This window comes from Phasianus colchicus, chromosome 12 (assembly GCF_987193195.1).
Source record: "Phasianus colchicus chromosome 12, bPhaCol1.hap1.1, whole genome shotgun sequence".
Lineage (NCBI taxonomy): Eukaryota > Metazoa > Chordata > Aves > Galliformes > Phasianidae > Phasianus > Phasianus colchicus.
The window spans coordinates 15,433,491-15,456,780 of NC_143447.1; the positions used below are offsets into that span (position 1 = coordinate 15,433,491).

At 40.2% G+C, this 23,290-nt stretch overlaps 1 protein-coding gene across 8 annotated transcripts in view; it reads left to right on the forward strand.

Moving 5' to 3' along the window:
- MCTP2 (multiple C2 and transmembrane domain containing 2) overlaps positions 1-23,290 on the forward strand; it is a 142,868-nt gene that overhangs the window by 87,725 nt on the left and 31,853 nt on the right. For all 8 annotated transcript variants that reach the window (XR_016470436.1, XM_090149059.1, XM_090149062.1 and 5 more), the window contains 3 exons: positions 7,976-8,077; positions 8,859-8,933; positions 9,678-9,797. Coding sequence is in view for 7 of the 8 variants with exons in the window: in XM_090149059.1 (XP_090005185.1) it covers positions 7,976-8,077; positions 8,859-8,933; positions 9,678-9,797 (297 nt within the window). In the remaining variant the exon portion in view is untranslated. The remainder of the gene's footprint in view (positions 1-7,975; positions 8,078-8,858; positions 8,934-9,677; positions 9,798-23,290) is intronic.

Below are 23,290 nucleotides of genomic sequence, written 5' to 3' on the forward strand. Positions count from 1 at the left end.
TTCAAGCGTGGGATTTCCTTGAGTTTTGAAGCATCACATTTTGCAGTCGATTCCTTATAGGGAAGAGTGGGTATTGCAGGCTATGCAGTGGGTACTGCCTTGTGCCCCATGCAAACATTCATGCTTACAGTATATCACAGCATATCACACACACAATGTGAGCGATGCTTGCAGTAGTGCAAACCTTTTGGTAATGCACAGTGTGATGCTGTGGGTAATAGCTCTCCTGAATAGGCAGTCGGTGAGTCTTGATTGAAATTACAGAGTACAAAATTGCCGTATTGTTTTGAAGCATTCCTGTGAAAGCATATTCACCTCTGCAAAAAGGCTGGCATGCATCTCTCGTATTTAAGGCGAAAGAGTTTGATTCTTAGAGGTGGGCATCTGCAGGGAAAGCTCTGTTGTGGGAATGAATTAGTGGGGCTCCATCCTTTCTGAAAGTGGAGTGGTGGTAAGTTTCTAGAGAGAAAGCAAAAATTCCATTAAATCAAAGCAGCCCCTCAGGGTCAGCTGGGAAATATATGGATGCAGGTTAGGTAAGGGACCAATCAAGATCAGAAAGGGGAAGTTCAAATATTTGTAGTTCATGTTTCCAAATAAATAATGAAATGCCTGAAAAGCTCTTGAACCGTTTTAGAGAATATGATCACAGCTTAAAGAATGCTTTATAGTGGTAAAGGAACAGGCTAATGTGCTCCAGTTCTGTTACTGTTTTGTTTAAATATGTATATTTCTTGTGCATTCAAGTCAAAAGCAATGTGGCTTCTGAATTTCTTCAGGAACGTGTTTTTATGTTGATTTTCATCCACTGTGTGCTTTTTCTAAGCTATTCTGGAGTCCAGATTGTGGACATACTTGGGATATAGAACCATAGAGTGGCCTGGCCTGGAAGTGACTTTAAAGGTTATTAAGTCCCAGCCTCCCTGCCGTGGAAGTTGCCAACCACCAGGTCAGGCTGCCCAGGGCTCCATCCAACCTGCCCTTGAGTAAGGTGGATAAAACATGCATAAACTGCAGGAGTGGCTGTGGGGTGAATACCAGGCTTAAGGAGCCTCAGTGCTGCACTCAAGCAGCAATGCTAGGCGGAGATGCTCTATCCAGCCATTAGGGCCAGAGACCTGGGTACTGCTTGGCTGGGGTCACTGTAGGCAGAAAAATAATAAAACTTCAATTTTGGGACTTTGTGGAACAGATATGTAAATTTTATATATTTGTACCTTGTGTTCAAGCTGCCTTGTATTCTGCCTCCCTCCATGGCTTACACTGCAAGTTCTGTCTGAGGCTGGGGGTGCTTCAGATTATTTGTCTATTTTTTAGTGGCTCGAGTCTTCAATATCTCCACTTTCAGAACAATATTAAAGTCAGTTTGGCACGAAGGATGATTTGATGTTTACAGGGAAGAAAAAACTCTTAACATCTTTTATTCCATTTTTGATCACTTGGTTAATTTTTCCCCAAGTCCTCATATCTCTGATGTTCCTGGAAGAGAGTGGCTGGAGCAGCTGCTCTCCTGCAGACCCCGCGCTTGCCAAATGGTCTGCATGATCGGCAGCAGGCTGTGTGGGCTCACAGTGAGAAGATTTCTGTTGGATTTTCTGTTGATTTTATAGGCATTTGTCAAGTATCCCTTAGGAAGCTTGTAACAAGGCAGAGCAGGGGAGTGCATGTGTGTGGTAATGTCCAAACTCTATTCAGCGTAGGTTTTTTGTCCAAAGTTTGAGACAAAAAATAAAATAAAAATTGTTTATGCTTTCCCTTGCCAACTGGTTTTCTTCCTTCCCATCCAAACTTCTCTGCCTCCTATTTCAGTCAAATCTAGCATAAATATATTCATCTCTGCTTCTGATTAAAAACATTTTGCACCTATTAACTTGGTTCAGACAGAGAATGGCAATTTTCTGAGCTCTTTTTCTTGAAATGAGTATTTCGACGTATGTTGTGAATTTAGCTATAAATTTGAATCTATCCTTTGAACCATTTAGATAAATATGTTGAAAGCAAACAATAGTTAAAGATTCAAGGAAACCTCACAAATCATACAAGTTTAATTTCTCAGGCCTAATATTTGGCTTGCATTTGGTTCCCTTTTGAAATAGAAATGCATTTGCCTCTTTGTTCCTCTCATCTAAGTTAAAAATGCACTGGCCTGAGTTGTGAGCTGTCAGCACGTGAAATAAGTTTCCTTCAGGAACTGCTCATGGATGGCTAGATTTTCTCAGTGAAGAAATGCTTTGGATAAGGTATACGTTGGAGGGATAGAAAAAGTTTAATTTGAAAGAGAATTTTGGTTTGAATGTGTCCAGAAGTCTTGCAGTGGCATTTTGCAAACATGAATACACCTTCATCATCCCATTAGCTCACAGTCTCTGTGGGTTTTTTTTTGTGTATTAATATTATGGTCGTTCTTCCCAGTCACCACCGACTGTGATCTAGGCTTATGGATTCGTTAATTAAGAAACAAGCAGATTTGGCAACATAAGAAGAGCTTTAAAATGACAGGAGTAAAGCTGAAAACTTCACATTCCTTTGATGATGGGCATGACGACTGCATGGTTGCTTTGTTTCTCATGGAGCTCTATTAACGGGCAGCACAGGCATTGATTTCGATAGCATTGTACCAAGTTTGGTGTTTTCTCTACGTGCAGGTAGTTGTGGACAGAGAGAGGGAAGAAGTGATTTGCCTTTTGCCATTTCAGAAAAATGAAATCTAAACGCAGAGCTTGCTTTTTTACTTTTAGCTTTTCTGTGTTAATCAACCGATGGCATTTTTTCTCCTGCCCTTCTTTATGTTGAACGATTCTCCACCTCTAAAACATGTAAATGAGACCTCATCTCATATAGTGTTTGCAGCTCCAGATATCCGCAGTCACAGAAGTGGCAGATAAACTGAAAAAGATGCAAATTACTGCTACCAGTATTGAACAAAATGGAGCTCTGTTGTGCCAGTGGTGACCTGTAGGATCTGGCTGCATTTTCAGCCTGAGAAATTGCATTCTCAGACACTGGGCGATGAGAGGGAAGACCAGACCACTGAACATAGCAGGTTTTTGTGTTAGAAACTGAAGGAGACAGTGGGAAATGGAGAAGTAAGGCAAAAAGTGCTTCAAGAAAGGAGTTTGATAGGTTTAGTGATTGTTCTTTTTGTAGGTTTTAGGGACTCAAACTAATTATCAAAGTAGTCCTTCCCATCTGTGTTATTTGTGCACTGAAAGCAGCCATGTTTCTGTCTGTAAGGCTCTGTCTTTTTTGCTTTGCTTCAAGAGGCTCCTCGCTTGCAGCCCTCCAGGAGACAGAAGCATGGAAAGCCGTGTGCTTCAGTAAGTCTTAAAGCAGGGTATATTGAATATCCTCATGTAGAAAGACCTTTGAGTGAAGAGTTGTACGGCAGGCTGGAATGTTTCTATCTACTGAGTTATCAGCTCAGAGTAGATTTCAGCTGCGCCCTTTTTTCAGCAAACAGGAAGAAGTCTCTGAAATGCTTCCAAGTGCGGCACAAGGTCGGTAGCTAAAGATACAGTGGAAACAACTAGCATGACTTTTGCAAGCTTAATTGTCTGAAACATGGCCTGGATTCGGAGAGCAGACACCTGCCAGTTGTGATTACTTAGCTCTTGACCATAAGTGTATACAGCCTTTTGCAGGAGGAAGCTTTAGAGTTTGAGAGAGCAGTGGAAATGCTGAGCTTATGTCGCAGAGGCTGCTGTGCAGTAGATCATCTATTCTGATTTTTTTACTTCTCTCACGAACCAGAAATGTTGGAATGAGGGTAAAAGACATCGCTTCCAGAAAAAAAAGGACACCTTATTTCTGAAATAAAATATTGCTGTGACAATGCTCTGCTTATTGAAGATAGTATTGATGGGATGATGTGGGTGTTTTGTTGTTTGTTTTGTTTTGTTTTTTTGAGTGCTACTTGAGATCTTGGCCCCAGAGTGCTCCTGGGCTTTCAGCATCTCCTCGCTCTGCCTTGGAAGCTTGGCTGTCTGCTTTCAGAGCATTGACCCCATACGTGTTCAGTCTTTGGACATCAACCCTCTGCCAAGAATCTGCATTTCTATTGTACTTTGGATCCTACAGAAGGTTATTAAAAGCAAAATGTTTGGGGGAAAGCGTTCGGGATGAATGAATGGACATTTTGTATAAAATCTAATGAACGTATATTACAAGGCTGAGGCGAAACAAAAAAACCTCCTTACTCATATCCAGGTGGATCAAATATGTGCCTTGCTTTCATCTTTTGCTGGGGAAATATGTCCTTTGATAAGAGGAGGTGTGTGTCTATAACAAGACAGCTTTATGTTATTCAGGGCAAATGGTATGACATTGTGCATCAGCAATGAGCTCAAGCAGGAATATCAGAGGTCCCAAATGCTTTAGATGAATTACCTTTGGAGAGTAGCCATTACCCTTTCTGCACGTCACGGGTGTTGATGTACAGAGGTTTAACCCAGCATTGTTCTGTCAGGTCATCGATATATGACATCGAATCTGCATCAAAGCTGGCTACGGAGTGAAGTTTTCTTAAAATCAATGTACAAAAAAAAAAGCCACTAAACCATATTTCTTTGAGACAAGAGCAATGAAAAAACACCCTTTGCTGTGTAAGGGTCCTGTCTTCTCAGTGTTTTGTGTCATATCAATCTCGGCTTTCGCTATTTCATTAAAATTCCCAAGCGGTCAGAAGGTTGTTTCTTAATAGATTTAGCATTGGCTGGCTACATCAATACTGTGTTTAGTCACATTTGTTTTACTGGGGACATCTGTGGGAAGAGTTTAGCGAATATATTCATTCATTTGAAAGGAACTTGATGCACTTTGGGCCTTGACTGTGCTGTGGTCTCACGCACCTGAACGTCTCCTTCCAGCGGGGAGGGCAAGCTGAAGCACTGAAGCACTGCCAGAGGTTACCTCTGCTTGAAGTGCTCCTGGAGACAGAAATACGGATGCATGAAGAATTTTAGCTTTGCTTCCAGCTGGTGACTTCCTTTGCATGCTTCTGTATAGAGAAGGAAGTATGATACAGAAGAAGGGGCGAATTGTACCATTGAAATAGTGCTGCTGATATTTTGTCTTTCTGAGTTGATTCAGAACATGGAAATACCCCCAAGTATCAGAAATTTTCATGGGGTGAGAGTGCTGATTTTTTTTTTTTCCTGATGGTAACCTTGTCTAATGAAGCTTATCAGTGGGATTGGCACTACTGTCCTTCTGTGATTATGGGCAGTCTTGATTGTTGATTGAACTCCAGTGTGTTCCATTCAGTTAACAAGCTTTCAAAGAATGCAAGCATTGGTATTACTTGAGGAGATAGATATGCGGATGTGTGAAATTAATAAGAGGATAATATTGATAATATATCTTGAAGGACCTTACCTGTAGATGTTTTCACTTTTAATTCCCATATTCCTTTCCATTCCATTCTTGATCCTTTTACATAAGTTAACCAATTTTAGACATGGCTATCAGGACTATTAGTTCAGGTATCTAGTTGAAGATGTTTGGGTGACAGAGAAATCTGATCTTTCTGAATTTAGGTTCCTAGGACCCCAGCACAGGGTGCAACATTGTCCACAGCTGGAGAGAACATTTGAGTGGTTTTTGCAAACAGCAGAGATAGGAGAAGAGCTCCCAGAGAGGAGAAAGAAATGGATCCCAAATAAAATTAATATGACTGCTTGTCTCTTGAGACAGAGGGAAATGTTGAACAGAATCTAAACTTGCGTCCAACAACAGAATAGTTTAGGATGTTTTCTTCTGGGCGCAGTTGAGATGTGCCACCAGTTCAGTCTCTATGCAGTCATGAGTGTTAGACTTACCTTACACCTTTTGCTAAGCTGCACTGCCTTAGCAAGTTGCCAGAACTTCTGAGAGACTTCTGTTTGACTTTTTTATCAAGGTTTTTTCTCTTCATCCAAATGAAATAGCCGGTTTATAGCAAATTGTTCTTTTCTCTTGTACTTCTCTCCCCTTGAAGAAGGTCAAAAGCTAGGAAATCTGTATTAATTTCAGTCTTACCAGACCTCCTTCCTTTTATTTTTTTCTCTCAATTTAGCAGTGTGTGCAGCGTCCTTCCTTATTGGCTATGCTCTTAAAATATGTTGGTAAGAAGTATATCCAGACATTTCCAAGTGTTCTTACTGCTGAGGTATGGAAGCATTTCATCCTAAGAATAAGAAGTTGTGAGAACTGCTTGTAACTGAAATGCATGAAAATTCAGCCTCCAAATTCATAAATAAGAAGAATCTACAGTTATGCAGTGTTGATATGCACTGGATATCTGTATCTCTGCAGACACGCTGCTAGGAACAAAGCTCATTCTAAGCCTTCTTTTGGTGCCGTTGCATTGGACCAAGGCAGTGGACCAAGGCAATAATAATCTCAAGCCAAGTCTATTTGGCCTTTTATCTCTACTCAGAGAAAATGCAATTTTCAGTTTGGAAAATGAAACATCTTTAGTTTCTGAATAACTTGGAGTGGTTTTGTTTTCATTCCGTATCTTTTAAAGCTATTTCTGCCTTTGCTAGGAGGTGGTGATGAGGGAACTGTTGAAGTAGCAGAATCCTTTCTGATGGGCAAACAATACTTTATATGGCAGTTGGTCTGAGGACCATCTGATACGAGTGATCCTACAAACGGGGTTGGCCACTTCCTTTGTCTCTAACTTCAACCTTCTGTGTTTTCTCTTACATTGAAGTCGGGTTTGCGATCGGTGCCTGTTATTATTAAAGAGACTCTGCAAATGATTGCGAAGCTCCCAGCATCCTGTTAAGCTCAACTTTGGATGAAAGCATAGTAAAAGCTGGAGTTCCTGTTTGCATCCTCATCAGGGTCCAAACTTGGGCTTTATGAGAGCCCTCTTCCTTTTTAACTGTCAGCCAGGAAAGCCGTCTACCCTTCGAGCTGTTTGGTACAGAAAGGGTAGAGCAGCATTGGGAAGGAAAGTGACCTTTCCCTTGTAACGTGAAATCGCTTGGTTCCTATTATGCCTTTTTTTTTCTCCTTACTCATTTCTGCCATGGTTTATACGAGTGCCTCTTCTAAATGCCAGAGCAGCAATAGCCGTTTTAAATATGGTTGCAATTTCATGCCCCCAAATTTCCTCCGTTATCTTTAATCTTTGATCATTACAGTCCCTGAATGTAGCTTTTTGGTAAGCTGCAGTTTTTTATGTTACTGCTGTTTAGAATTAACTGGTCTGCTTCCTAAAAAGCCAAATGTTTAATCAATACATATCCTACTGTGTATAATAAATACATTTCTGCCATCACTTTTAGAAGAGAGAATGCTTTTGATTTGAGCCAAATAGTTTACAAAATGGTGAGGGAGGGAGGTTGTTTTTCTTTTTATAGGCGTTTAATGTGATAGGGCCAACCGGCAGATTAGAGCATGGAAATGGTATTGAAATTCAGAGGTGGGGGGAGAAGTCTCTTACGTGAATTAGTTAATTTTGAACATTTGTTACATTAACATTCATTCCACTTAAGCTGATTAATTTCTTTGGATTGCGTTCGTTTCCTGGGTAATAATTTGACAACCTTGCAGTAAGCGAAGCATTTGAAGTGAGTTCGTGTACTGGAGTGTGCAGTAGGTGGGTAAGTTGTTGTCGTGGCTCTTTTTCTGAACTTTGGAAGAAAAATTCCATTTTCAACCTGTAATAACGGAGGCTGATTACTTCCCATCAACTCACTGGCTTCCAGGGCAGAATTTTCAAACTGGTTATTGCGTGCACTGCTCTACTATAAAGTACAAGGTTTGTAAATTAAAGTTGGACCATAAGAGATTTAATCTGCAATTTTATAGGTCTCTAATCCAATGGTCATTTTGTATTTCAGGCTCTGAGTATATTATCATGGTTTGGGGAGGATTTTTGTGCTTGTGAGGGTTTGTTTTTTTTTTTTTTGGTAGTGTCTTTTAAAATTACATTGTAAATTACAGCTGGGAAAATATTGATGCTTTTTCTTTTCCCAATCTATAGATCAGAAATGGCAAACAAAGTTGTTACATGCTGAAGAATAAAGACTTGGAACGTGCTTCAAAAGGAGTAATTTATTTAGAGCTGGATGTCCTATTTAATCCCGTAAGTTAAAATATTTTCTCTTTGCTTATCATTTGTGTAAGAAATGTGGAAATATGTGCACCTGGGAGGGAGGTAATTGATCCTTTGAAAGCAAGAGCCGAGCAGGAAAAGTCCTGACCTCACTGCATCTGGTTGCAATGTTTCATAGTGTGGGTGAGGAGACATTGGCACATCGTAACGTGACAGCCCAGCTGGGTGGATGGAACAACGCAGGGGCACTTCAGGACTTATAGTGACCACGGGAGCTTTAGGAAGGAGGTGTCAATTACTGTACACCAGGGCTTCGTTTGCAGCAGCCAGAAAAGGGCTTAATGTTTAGATTATTATGCATTACTTTTAACACCTACTTCCTCCCAAAAAAGCTGACCCACAATGTTCTCTTCCCAGGGTGTTGACAGGAAAATTAATGAGGCATGTATGTGGTGCACTTAGTTTTTAGGTGGCTGAGTCAGTCTCAATTGTTTATGCCCTCCAGCCTTTGCTGAATGGAATCCCATTTGTTAAGGCCATTGTGGGCTGTGCTGCAGCTCTGCCTTTGCTGGCCCTGTGGTATAGTGAGAGTGGTCAGCAAAACTCCAGGGTGCAGGGCAGAAGCAGTCCAGGTTCTTCCACCTATACGTATTGAACAGTGCAGGATGATGAATATTTATATCATGTCCTCCGTAAGGTGCCCCCTGGGTTTCTTTTAGTCTTCTTCTAGAAGTCCCTTAAAAGAGAGAAAAATCCTATTGCTATAAGGAATAGTGAATTTAAAAGCACACAACTTTCTTATTTATTTTAGATCAAAGCAACTATTAGAACATTCAAGCCCCGCGAAAAGCGCTTCACGGAGGAGAACCGCAAATTTTCTAAGAAGGTAAAGGTTATCTCTGGGCTCAGCTCTGATGCTTACTTTGGGAAGATTTGAGTTGCCGTGGCCCAGAACAACACCCATTTATGTGTAAAACACTAAACACATGTAAATTCTGTGCATTTTGTTATGTTTAAAGGCTTTCTGATCTAGTTTGCATCAGTAGTTCGGCTTTGTGCTTCAGAACAGGGAAGATGATAGTTGTGGGTAATGCACGGTTAAAAGCACCTGAAGCAAAGCACAATCCCTGTTCTTTTATTTCGGAAGGAAGAAACCAGATTTACATTAGTCAAAATTCGACAGATTTTAGAACAGTGACTACTGTCCTTTTAAAAATAAAGCTAAAATTATCATATTTGTCTTTATGGGTGAATTTAAAACATAGAGAAGAGGTTCTGTGTTTGGATTAAATTATATCTAGCCCTTCCTTCTGAGACGTTACTGTATTATGAAAATTGCAAGGGAATGTAGTAGGTTTCTGTTCCTGTTCTATTTAGTTTTAGCAAGATGTGCTTTGTTGTTTTTTTTTTTTCTTTTTGCTTTATTTTCTGATGAATAAGGAAAATCTGGGAGGTATGAGTGTAATCAGAAAGCAGACAGGAGCAGGAGAGTGTCTTTGAAATAGAAGCTTTATATGTGCCCTGGCATGCATTTGTAGCTTAAATTATCCCTGTTTCTGAAGCAATGGTAGGATATTAGAGTGTTTGATTAAACTCTTCTCCTCCCCTCCTCCCACTCAATATTTATCAGATCTTATCGAGAAATGTTGATCGTGTGAAAAAAATCACCATGGCAATATGGAATACAATACAATTCCTTCGGAGCTGTTTTCTCTGGGAGTCCACGGTAAAGAGCATGATAGCATTTGTGGTAAGTGGATTTCTTCTATTATTGGATGTGGCTAAGTGATATAAGATGTTGAGCGTTAACGTGCCATCCTCTCCACCAGTGCAAAGCCATTTATCGTTTGCAGTTATTGGTATTTTGTAGCTACACGGCTGCAGGGTGTGCAGATTTCAAAGGCAGCCGGGTCAGCGTTAGGTCTGCTGGACGTGGAAATTGAACCTTCAGAAGCAGCCTTTTTTTGCTGTGTGCAGAGGCTCTTGTTGACCTGGGCCTCCCGTGTGCGGTCGGTGACAGACTCTGTAAGGGCTGTGACCGTATGGCTGTTCTGTATTGCTGTTTTGGCCCTTCCAGAGAATGGAAATTGGATGGTAGGAGAGAAGAGAGATGGTGGCCGACAGAGTAGGCACCAGCTGCAGTGAGATGTCGTTGGTTGTCATGATGCATGAGGAGGCAGTTAGCTGCAGGTTACCAATGTCTGCTCTGCCTGCTGCTACCACACAGCATGCTGCATGTCCCCCTGGCACATGAACAGCTTTGCCAATTGCAAATTTATTCCCTTAACCATCACAATACATCTCTTTCCCTTTTTTTTTAAATTAAATATATATATGTATGAAAGGACAGAGAAAGTCTGTCAGTGAGTTCTCCCCTCTGCAAACAAAAAGCCAAATTCTCTACCTGCCATTCCTACTCTCTCCATTTTCCTCTTGACAGTAAGCACCCCATTTGCAGTTTTCTCATAATCCATGCAAGCACAGAAAGGTTTTGCATGGTTTTGATTCTGTGGTGTGACATTTTCTTCGTGCTTGAAATGTTTGGCGTGCCATTAAAGGTTGCAAAATCATTTTGTGGTGGTCCAGTGTGCAAAAAGAAAGCTTTTGAGTGTTGATTAAGCAAAAGGACAGCCACGTCTTCAAGATTTCTCCTTTTATATTCTCTGTGCATTTTAAATCCCTAAACGCTCTTTAGAGGAAGACACTTCACAGTGTATTTCTTACAGATAAGTAAAGTGATGGAAAGAAAATCAGAGCAAAGACCCTGCGAGTTATAGACATGACATGCACTTTAAGATAGGACAAGAGGATCTTTTCTGTGTGTTTTTTTCCTGCTTATTCAAATCGTATCTAGCATTAGTGGCTCAAGAGCTGCTTACTAATACGTTAAAATGTTGTCTTCATTGAAGACAGAGATGCTAACTGATGTACTGTAAGTTGTGCACAGATATATTGGAAATGCTCAGAGAAAGAAAACTTAAATCAACCTCTCCTTGCCCTTTGGGCTTTAAGATGGTGGCTTTCTTGAAGGAGTTGGAGCTGCTGTGCATGCGTGTTTGTTTGCAATACTGGTAGCTCTGAAACCTCTCTCCATGTTGTGAAAGAAATCTACGTGATTGTGCAAGGAATTGTATGGTTGTACACACAGGCTGCAAAGGTGGTAGGGACACAGGTAAAATCCCGGTGCCAACACCATACCATCACTGTTAAATAGGAACCTAATCACATGCTTAGGAGATTTGCTCCATCAGGAAATAAATTACTTGTGAAGTTATGGCTGTAAGGTTCGTTTTTCTGGACATAGGAAAAGTTTAAAGTGTAGAAAAGCATAAAAATAAGAATCTGGGGAAGTGGGTCCACAGAAAAAGAAATTCATTCCAGGTGGAAAGGAAGATGAACAGAAGAAGTGGTACGTTACAAGTTACAGATGTTAACATCCTTACTGGGTAACATAATGCTCCTGGTTTCCTACAGAAAGTGGGTAGTGGGAAGGGTGTAAAATACACTACTAAGGATAATACAAGCAGATTTCTTCTACAAACCAAAAGTTAAGCATATTTGATCTTTTCCACATGGCAGTGATTCCATTTAGGCATTTATAATGAAGTGTTAATACCCTATCTTTTGCTGTTTCCAGTGTGTGCATTCATAGTTGGAAAAATATGTACACAGCAAGGTGGGTGCTATACCCCACTGCCTTGACCTGTACCTATAATCCAGTCTCTAACAGTTAAAAAAAAAAATGTATGTTAAAATATGTCATCTTTAAAATCATCATCCTCCACAAAGCAACTTCTGAATACCTTCTTAGAATCAGCTTGGCCTGTACCATGCTGTTCTTAGTAACATCCTGCTTGTATCTGGCACTAGAAACCAGAGGTGGGAAAGGTGCACAAAGCTCCTCACTCAGGTGGGAGGAAATATTTGTAAGAGTTGATCAAAAGCATTATAGTAGGAGCTCACATGATATCTGCACCTTGCTGTTTTAGTCTTTATTGCAGTGCATCTCCTTGCCCATTAGTACTGACAGCTTGCAAGTGCAACAGGGATGCTTGCTGCTACTTTGAGGCACGCAAAAGAAAAAAGACAGGAAACAGCAGGCAGAACAGGCAGGACCCAAGTGGATGAGAAAATGCTATCGTCATGTTCACTTATTTATGTGTCATCCCACCCTAATATGTTGATATACTGGCTAAATTGGCACTTGCAGAAAGTATTACTATAATGTTAACAGTGTTCTTCCACAGGGAGAGATCTTTAAGTCTTTGTGTGTTCTCTGCCATCTACTGCATGGAACATACTCCTCAAAAGGGGCTTTCTTTTGAAGGTATTCCAAAACATACTGTAGTGTATGCCTGTAGGCACACAAGCAGAACCATAACACTCCTCATATCATACCCTGAACAATTTTTCTGGTTTCCAAAGCAAATATTGTGGTGTTAGCTTTGTCCACCTCGCTCCTTCTTTTTGTCACATTTCTTCATTGAGGCATCACTTCCACACCGTGTTAATGGTGCCCAAAATATAGGAGCTGCATGGTGAAATATGCCTGAGGGAATGTCTGCTTACAAGTCAACTCGTTTATCCGTGTGATAATAAGTTGTTTGTTTTTCCCACTTGTTGATATGAAAACTCTTCTTACCTTTCCAGTGTGCTTTCAAGCTGAATTCCTGCTTCTACCTTCTACTCGCATGCACTCTGCTTGCTCTGCTCCCTCTTCTTACCAAGTTGATTGTGGAAGTCCATTATCAGAACTTAATCATTCCTACTGCACAATACGTATTTTAAAAATATTTTAAGAGTTAATTTTAGTCACAAGAATGATTTTTGTGAGGAATTATGCATCATTGAATGTTGCGCTTGTGATTTTATACAACATAATTACACCTTCTATTGACAGTTTTCCTCTGAATTAATGGTAATTATGTCATTTAATGAAATTACAGTAATTGCTAAAAAAAAAAACAAAAAAAACCCCCACAACTATAATCCAGAGCAAATTAAAAGGATATATTGACTGGAATTTTTTACAATCACATATTTTTTTGGTGTGAAGTTTGTGTGATAGTTGTGAGACATTGACATGTTCAGGCAAACGATGGAGAAGCAGCCACTGTGACACCTCAGGTGTGACTGGCAGCACTCGCTGGCAATGTGCTTCAGGGTCCCTGCACACGAACCCCTGCCAGAATACTTCATTTTTTACTGGCAATGTGTCCCCCTGCATCAGGTTCAGGCCTCTGCTCATCAGGGCTGTTGCCAGGGTAGTACAGGTGGGAGCTGTATTTCAAGCTCTGCCCTAGCTGGTAGCCACGCCAGTGTGCAGCATGTATGGGCAGTATTTATTTTATTTTGCAGTGACATTGCAGAGTAATTATTTTATGATGGGATAGTACCATCACGGGGAAGGAATATATGATGATGCAGTGTAATTGTGGTTGATATGTGGAGTTTCTGGTCAAACTGTCTGTAGTTATTTAATGGTGCACAGCTGGGAAAACGACAGGCGTGGGATCATTTTGGAATGTTTGGGTTTCTCAAAAGCAAGCTGATTCAGGGGTAAGGAAGCACTGAGGTTTGAGATGTCCAGCAGAACTGCTGGGAGCTATGGAAGCAGCAGTAAACACACACGTAAGCTTTTGTACTCTTTGGAGAGGTGGGATGTTGGCACCCTTCTCCAGTTCAGAGCTCCAAACCTTTTTGTAAATCAGAAGGAGCTGGAGGATGCCCTGCTTTCTGGCATTAGCCTTTTGGGCCTTTGAGAGTCATGGGGTGCGCTGGCTGAGGCTGCACTTCATCAGATTATCCTAACCTCGGATAACATGGAAAGTTCAACCCATGAACTCCGCAGCTCACGTACATTGGGCAGTGCTTAGCATGCTCTTTAATGTGCATCCACTTAAGCTTGTGATATGGGAGCTGGATCTGATCCCAGTTAAACTCATCTCGTAGAGGAGACACCAGCCATCTTAGTAGACATGACTAATTTTTAATCCCTCTTTGAGTTGGGCTATATTTATACTGATGACCTAAAGACAAAAGGCTGAGAGCTTGTTGATAGCAGCTTCTGAAATCACTCACTGTGCATCAGTAAGAGGGGAATGTACTTTTCCCTCAGGAATGATGTTTATTAACTCAAAATTTAAGTCTTCTGAAGTTAGCTTTACGTGGATCTTTTATTCTGCATATGGGCAAGCATCTTCTGAATGTTATGCTGAGACTTTTCCAAGCAAAATGTTCCAATTCTGTTTGTACTAAATATAATGCACTGGACATGACAACAGAATACTGGTAGAACATCCAGTCTAACTCTTAAGTCATGTGTTGCTTTGCAACATGAGAAATCTATGGAGAAATGAGACCAATGACATTCAAACAACTGAGGACAGAATCTGATTGTTGCCAAGCATCTCTCAGACCTTGGCCAACCAAGTGAAAGATGGAGTATAAGTTTCACCAAGAATTCATGTATGAATTACCAATAGGTGGTAACAATTAACCTGTAGGGAGTTGAAGGAGCACATAACTCTTACATTACCTTCCCAAAATTTTTATATGCTATTTGAGCAGCCCACTAATTTTGAGCAGACAGTTCTCTGATACAAAGGACAAGCCAAACCGTCCCACTACTACATGTGTAACCAATGAGAATGGTATAGTCTTTTTGTTCTCCCTTTTTTTTCATTCTTGTAGCTGAAGATGAAATATAAATCATTGTTCCTAAGCTATTTGGGAACAGCATTAAAGTAATGGTAGATTAAAATGTCTCCACATTAAAAAGCAAAATAAAATGAATAGATGTAATCCTAAAGAGAGAAGAATGAGTATTCTTCAAACACTGAATAGGAAACTTGGAAAAGAAGAAGCTTTAAAAAAATAAAAGTATTAATGCAAAAGAGATGGCCTCACTTGGGCTTTACTGCAGAGTTTTTGCTGAGGGCTTTTCTCAGCCCACTTACAGCTTGTGTTTTGCTGCAGTTTTGAAGAATCAGTCGGCAAAGGAATGGATGCAGTCCCTTTTTTAAATAGAGAGGCTGAGAAATATCGCTCTGATAGAATTCCTTTTTCATATTGAAGACTAGAGCTGGTGCTGGAGGAGCAGTCAGAGGCAATGTTTCAAGAATTTGACCTAGCAACTAATTTTTCAGAGCCCCTAGCATTTCCTCTGCTCCTTCCCTCTGCAAATCCCTGGCAAAGGTACATCTCTCAAATTATTGTCTTGAATTCCCGTGAAAGGGCTGTGGATCAGAGGTGTATTTTTATTTCGGGCTATTATATATCCCTGTAAAAGCATTTTTCTAATGACAGAGGAAATGTTTACATCCTGCTTCCTCCATGCTGCTCATGGCAGTGCCTGTGAAAATCCAGTGTTTGTGCACACAGAGCTGTTACAAGCACGTTACCTGACACATGCAAGTAACAGCTCAGATGAGAAACGGGCTTCTCTATGCAACTAAAGGAGGTGGTTTTGCCTTTCTCCCAGCAGTTTTTACTTTCCAGTAAAAAAAGTATTTCCAGTATTATCCTTCTGTGCTTTAGGAGGACACGGTTTAAGCCTGAGATCCCAGGCTTTGCTTTGCTGCAGCAGTTAAAATTCCTGGAATAGCAACAGCAGTATTGGTGATGCTGAGAGCCACACAGCAAAGTAAACACATGTTATTTCTAGCTCTTTCAAAAACGCAAGAACAAACAAGGACAAAGTTAATAGGGAAATAACTACTTAGAGGCTTGACGGCACTATAAACAGGATTTAAAAAACAAAGTTTGAAGCTTTGGAGTCGGAATGGGATGGGGCATAGCAGAGACTGATACGAAGATCCTTTATTTAACTTTGCAGAGGCGAGGTGGTCTGTGTCTCTAGCTCAAGAGTTCAGGGAGTTTCTTTTTACCAAAACAAACAAAAAACAGCAACAAATAAAGGAATCTGAGGAATACTAGTCATCTCTTCTGGGACTGCTTATCAAGTCACTTGCTCTCTATGGCGAGTTCCTTGCTTTTTGGGGGTTGGGGAGTTTCAATAGCTGCACTTTCTTGTGCTGCGTATTGCATACTTGTATGCGCTGCATTCTCACTCAGTCCTCACTCAGATCCCTGTATCTCTGCCTCCCCCTCTTCCTGTAATTGCGTTGTGTTGTTACTCGATGATAAAGCCTTTTAATACATCGCTTGTGCGCTTTAAACTTTATGGTCAGACTGTTAAATTAAAAGCCCAATTCTGCTATAAGCTGAGCTTCTCTACAGCTGGTCAGTAGGAATGTGCATGTGGGCATCCAGCAAGGAATTAAAAGGCAATGTGGAAGGAGTTCAGCCTTGTTACAGGGTGTAGACGTATCTTTAGAAGGTGTCCATATTAACATACGTTATCTATCTGCCTCCGGAGCAGAATTAGAAATAGGTCGTTTTCATCTGTTTGGCTGTCTAATGACAGCCCACAAAACCAACCCCAAATGTGCCAACATTTTGTTTAATAAAAAATAGTACGAAGGAGAAAAGGGGCTCTCTATAGCTAAAACCTGAGCTAAATGCATCTGAAAACAGTTCCGACCGGCTTTCTGCTCGAGTTGTGACCTGTTGGAGAACTCTGCTCAGTGCTTGCATTCCCAGCTAATTTGATATTGCCTTTTTTTTGTGGCTGAAGCTTTGTCATTTGTTTCTAAGCTGTCATTTTTATTAGTCTCCCTGGCTGATCTTTTTGGGCTCTCGTCAGGTGGTGTATGTTCTCCATTGTCTGCCTGGTCTTGGCAAGCTATAGGTCCTTTTATTGCCATATGATGTGGGCGTGCTTGCAGCAGTAGCCTGTAATTATACCCACCACAGGTGACAGTTACAAGAGAGCTTTGGTAATAATTTTAGCTGCCTGATCTGATGTTTATGAAGAAAGAGCCCTCTTTGTGGTCTGGCTGGAGTTTGTTATATTGTATTGTACTTTAGCTGTTTGATTTATGAAGCCCTTTCTTTTTTAATATATAACGTCTTGTGTCTTTTGAAGTTCTGAAGTTTTGTTAGAGATGATTGTTGTTCTTATAATGTTTTGTACATTTTCTATTTATTTCGTATATATTGCATTTGTTTTGCTTTTTTTTCCAGCAGGGTAAAATCCAGCCTGTTGTTGGCTTTATTTGTTTGTCCAACATTGCTGAGCTCCTGTTTCCAACCACGCGTTAACAGATCTGCTGTGTGCTTCCATTTATTAATCTAGACACATATTAGCATTAAATTGCTTTTTTTTTTGTCGTTGGATTTTAATTATTTTATAAAGACGAAATTTGCTGTCCAGAAAGATGGCATGAGTTCCTTTACTTTCAAAGTTGAAATTTGCTCAAAATACAAATCTCCATCCCAACATTGGGAATTTCATGCAAAACATCTGGGAAAAACTGAACTGCACGTTGCCTGAAAAGGTGGCTTTTCTGCAGTTCTTTCTCTTCTTTGAAATTCTTTAGAGGAACTTCACGTGAAGTGTCCAGCATCTTCTGATTTTGTGAGAAAGCAGCGATGTGCAATTCCTATCAATCAATGAATAGATTGGAAAAAAAAAAAAAAGAAAAAGAAATTTTTCTTCCTTTTTGCCAGTATTTTTTGTCCTAAACAGTTGATTTGCCATATCAGGAACCAGCTACTTATTTTCCCAATCTGCCCATCACTTTTTCTGGAAGCTCAATTTATTAGCAGATAAGAAATTACTGAAACAATGGTAAAAGTTTGCATTTGAAGTTCAGAGAGCATTGTGTCTGAGAAAGACTCGTGTTGAGCAGGAGTGTGGGAGAGAAACTACTTGCTCACTGCTACTGGAAATAGCCAAATTTCAGAATCCTATGCATAGAATTCCCTTAGTTGCACAGGGCTGTGCACAATACAAACTGTATGGGAAAAGGTATCAGCTCAGGACAAGCATCTGCTGTTCTTGATGTAAGAAAGTGGAGAAACTGAGAGGGGAAAACAAAGTAGAAAGTCCGTGATTTCTATTAGGGAGTGAAATTTTCATTAAAGGTAAGAATTATCCTGCTTTCTTAGTGTGCTTTTCCCCCACCAGGATTCAGGTACATTGATTTTCTCTCAGTCGGGGTCTGCTTGGTTTGGTCTCATTTACATGACTTTGACCTGGCATCTCTTAGTACTTCTGAAGAACTCATTTTTACAAGGAGGTTATAGATGTTGACTATTACTTCCCTTGTTGTTGATGGAGTAACTGTATCAATACTTTGTGAGGTTTTTTTCCTCTAAAAAAAGGCAAATCCTTTATTTATACCACATGTAAATCTTAAAATAGCTCATTCCCTGGAAGTGGTCACATTTTATTTGTCTAAAACGAGGGAATTAGTAGAGAAGTCTGTGGGGGATTGGAGTCACCCCAACTCCATTGACTTCTGCAAACTTCTGTTATTTAACATCAGTTAGAAAGTAAGTCCTGCCCCAGTGTGAGCAACAGCATTTCCGAAGAGGAGGAAAATCCTGTAGGTGGCGATGGCCTCTCATGAATGAGCCAGCTCTGACGCTCCTGCTTTTGTCAGATTTTTCTGTCAGGTTTTCCTTCTTCTTGCTTGAACTATTTTATTTTTAATTCAATTCACTCGTTCTCTCGGCGCTAATCTAACACTAGTTGCAGAAATGTTGACAACTGGAAGAAATTTCATGTTTGAAGGTAATGCAAGGCTTTGGTTTTATGATGGAGACAGATGCACCTTGAGGGGTTTCTCTGAAAGCACTCTACTACTTTTTTAAATGAAAAAGAGTTGGATCCTTTACAGGATCTGAGAATAAAAGAGGATTAGTGCAGAAGCTATTGAGAAAAGACATTTTTTTTAAGCCTATTCTCTTTAGTTTTACTTCTTTTCACTAGCAACTAAGAACTGCTCTGACTGAGGTTAGTCTTAAGCAACTGGGACATTTCTAGGGTGTCGAACATAAGGTTGTTGAAGGATAAAAATCACAATGAAAGTATCCTGTGTCAGAATAGTATTTGTTTGTTGTTTTTTAACTGCAGAATCCCCAAAATCTATTTTTTAAAGTCAGTCCTGTTGATTATTAATTAGTTTGACTACCGCAGCAGTAAAGAATTAGACTGGCACCAGTAGCATCCCTGAGTTTTGATTTCCTTTCTCCCTGCTTCATTAGAATTTAGTGTGCAAGTCTTACTTGTGACATGCACATTGTAGTAAAGCTTAGCTTGGTGGCAGGTGTCTTTTTTTTGTTTAAAATGCTGTGCTGTGATTGTAATAAATATGTAGGGCAAGCAGTGTTTTGTACTGGTCTAATATGCTGTTTTATTTTTGCATTAACTTTACCCACGGAACACCAGCATGCTTAATGAGAGATGAGTGCCATATGTGAGCAGAAGTGTCCACAAAACAACAGCAACAACAAAACAGCCTTTATCTGCTCTGCTAGTTGAGATGCAGAACTTTCTGCTTGCTTTTTGAGAGAAGTCGCTGTCTTCTGTACTTTCCTTCAGCTTTCATCTTTTAATGGAACAGAGGAGCTGCACAGCTTTGTATCAGAGCCAATTGTCAACTTTCATTAGATGTAGCCTATTGTTTGTTCAGATTAGAAATAACTGCATTACACTTTGACTTTGAAGACTTGTTTCTTTTTAAATATACTAGCTATACGTGACCTTTTTGTCATTTTTGATGCACTTGGCTCGGCAAATTTGAGATACACGTTTGAACAGCAGCAAGAAGCATTTGTAATGCAAGGACTTCACAAAAGGCACTTTCTGTAGTTCTAGAAAAGTGAAACAAAGTCCTGCAGCTAATGCAAACTATTCGTACATAAATATAAAGCGTTCTTAGCTAGTTGTACATCAAATCCATGGCATGGGGGAGAAGAAAGACCTCCGCACCCGTTATTGAGCAGTGGGTGGGAATTCAGTTCTTTGTAAAATCCCGTTTTGCTTTGTCCTCGTGAGGAGTGTTCAGACATGGCCTCTGTCAGAAAGTGATGGCAAGGAGCTCTGACTCCATTAGAAAAATGCACTGAGCAAATTTTCTTAAAATGTTTAGAATATTAAATGAGAAATGCTAATATCACTGTATCAATTACGTATTTTTTTTTGCAGAGCATGCCCATCAGGAATTAGATGGTGACTTGTTCTAGCAGTTAAGAAAACATCCCCAGATACTTTATTGCACACGTTTGGGAAAATTATTTGCAATGATGTATTTCAATTTCCTTAATAAACTAGAGCTGTCTTCCTAATTCCCTTTCCCTCAAGTCCCTCCACAGGGGCTAAAGAAGTGGAGTATTTTGAAATTATTATCAGATAACTGTTTCTACGAATGAAGAACTAATGTACGCCTTTTAAGATAGATTTATATTGCAAAGCTGGGAAGTAAACAGTGGTGACAGAAAGGAAATACGAGATTATTAAAAATGAAGACATTTTGCAGGGCTACTCTGGATTGCTTTCTTTTTTTCTTTTTTTTTTTTCTTTTCGTGGGAAGTAGTAGCTGTGAGTGCATGCACTGCAAAGGCTTTCCAGCTATTTTAAAATTAGAATACTGGTACAGATAGCGGTCCTTCAGTGCCCAGTGAATACTGTCTTATGCACTGATACCTATAGCAACACATAGGGAGTGACTATGAGATCAAATGCTCTGCTTAAAAAGCCTTAGGGAAGCATTATGTGTCTAAGGTCTGATCTATTGTCTGAGAGGTCGGAGAGTGTTAATGCACTCTGCAAAGATTAGACTCCCTTTCTAATTGCTCCAACACTTCCTTAAAGGATTTGAACAGTCGGGAAAGGTGACGCCCCATGTCAATTTTTGTCTTCCGACAGCCGTTGAAGTTTATCTGTCTTTCCGCCGAGACCACTCCATCATCACATCAGCCAGGCGGTGCCAGAAGTAAAAACCCAGAGTTAGGGTTGAGAGCAGTGAATGCCTCTACTTAGAACTTTGTTTTTTTCATTCGGGTTTTAAATACTTTCGGTAGCGGGAGCAGGATCGATCTCACAGGCCGTTCGGTTGAAACGTGGTGAAGGGGAACTCCTGAAGCCCCACGAAAACTTGAACTCATTGAGTCTGATGAAAAAGCCAGTCTCTCATTCCAAAGCGATTCAGATGATTGTTTGCATTTCTTATAGCGCAGCTGATGTTTCCCAACTGGATCTCTATGGAGCCAAGCCAGCGCAGGGAATAGCTGCTGTTACGCTGCGTGTCTGTAGTGCAGTGCCACGATCTGAGTTAGCCAGGTGCTCGTTGCTGCTTATCCCAGTCTTTTCCTCTCGCTCGACAAATGTGACAAGGATTTCAGTTTCCCTTGGTTTTTAGAGCCCAAAAATACAAAATACGAGAATTTTTGAATACAAAAATTCACTAAGGGAGGCTCCTGCAGAAAAGCTTTCCTGCTGTGTAATGGTGTGTTGGCAGAGACAAGTACGTGGCCTTAGCACAGGTTTTACAAGACAAAATAGATGGATGAAAACCATTTGAAAGAGGATATCTTTCCGCTGTCTAGATATTTGAAAATCAGCTGGAAGCATCGAATGGTTTTGTTGTTTGTTTAAAGCACCAACCTACTGCGATGGATTCTGTTTGCTAAGGATGCTTCTCCTGCACTTTAAGAGCAAGGGACGAGAAAGAGTGAATGTGACTAGGAAAGGAGAGAGAGATGGTTCAACCCCAGGAAAACCTGGAACGTAATATTTCTGCAAGGAGGCCGTGGTATCATAGTGTTCACAGTAGAGTAACACTACTGTAACAAGAAGGGAATTGCACCCATTTTTCAAAAAAATATTCCAGGCCTGCTTGACAGACAGATGTGCTGTTATGGTGCAGTTCACACCTCAGGTCCTGTCAAACAGGACCAACTTCTAGGCTTTTTTTTTCCTGTGGATTTGGAAGCTTTTGAATCTGATAATGTCAGTGGTTTTGCCAGTCTTGTTGGTACATATAATCCATTTCACACATAAAAATATCTAAATATGACCTATATAAATACGTAAATTTAAAGCATCCTTTCTAGACTCTGAGCAGATGACTGATACAGCTGTTCAAAGGATAAAAGCATTTTTTTCTTATCTTTTTTTTTTTTTTGGAAGAAAAACCCTCTTGGCTCTGAATCGGAAATTGAGGAGCAGGATTCATCAAGTGTATTCTGGTCGTTCTCACATGGGTAGTTCCTCCTTCCTTTCCTGCATCTCATGTTCCTTTGCACTGTTGCTATATTACATGAAATGTTTCATCTGTATATAAAAATTAAAAATTCAAACAAAAATCTGGCCCACATGAAGAACAGGCCCTTTGGGCATATGGTTCATTATGCATATTCGTTTAATTACTAAAACACTTGGGATGTCTCTACTGCCCTTGCTTTCAACTTGTAAAGTTGGATCTGTTCTGCAGCACGGAATATGTTGAACAGGCATGTGTTATAAAGGACTTCAGTCTTCTCCTATTTAAAACTCTATATAATGTTCTTGGCTGGATTGTTAGAATTTACTGAATATTAGTTCAATCCACTGCATCAAAACAGCAGTTCAGGATCTCTTTTCCCCTAACACCTTCTCTAACCCCAAAAAGGCCAGTTTTACAGCGGTTACTTCATAGCTGTGTTTACTATCAAAGTAACACGAGACCGAGGCTTTGGATTTCAGGCACATTCCCACAAAGCACCTCAAGTCGCACATTGAAGCTGTATAACTTTTATTAGCTAAGAAGGGATTGCTGCGATAGTGTGACTTTAATTGATTTTCAGGGCAAACAGGTGGTGATGGTTTCAGCATCCCCTAGTCTCCTGCCATTCCTAATTTGGAGCTGCATGTATAATAGCTTTATTAAAATAAACAGTCTTCTGGCTTTAGTTTTACCTGAACAGCTGCCTGAAATTGCAAGAGTCTTGCAACTTTTTTTTTTCCTATATTGTTTTGGAAGGCAAGATTCTCTAGGTCTGTTAGGGGTAAATCTCTATTGAACAATCACATTGTCAGTGCTTAGAATATATATATATTTTTTTGCATCTCTGCTCTTGTTGCTGATTTACAATCACGACATATTTAGGATGTAATTCCAGAGGGTATCCCAGCCATCTCCACGTGTTTGCTCTGTAATGCAGCAGTTTTGTCTCTCTGAAGATTATGAACCTGCAAAAATTGTGTGTGCTTTGATTGTTCTCTCTGTTCTGAATATCCAGCGTGCCTGTGAGATGTGGGGAGGGCTGGGATTCAGCTACAGTTTTTGCTCTCCTACTTAAGTAACATCTCTCCCCATAACAAAACAAACCAAAACCCACAGCTTAAAAAGC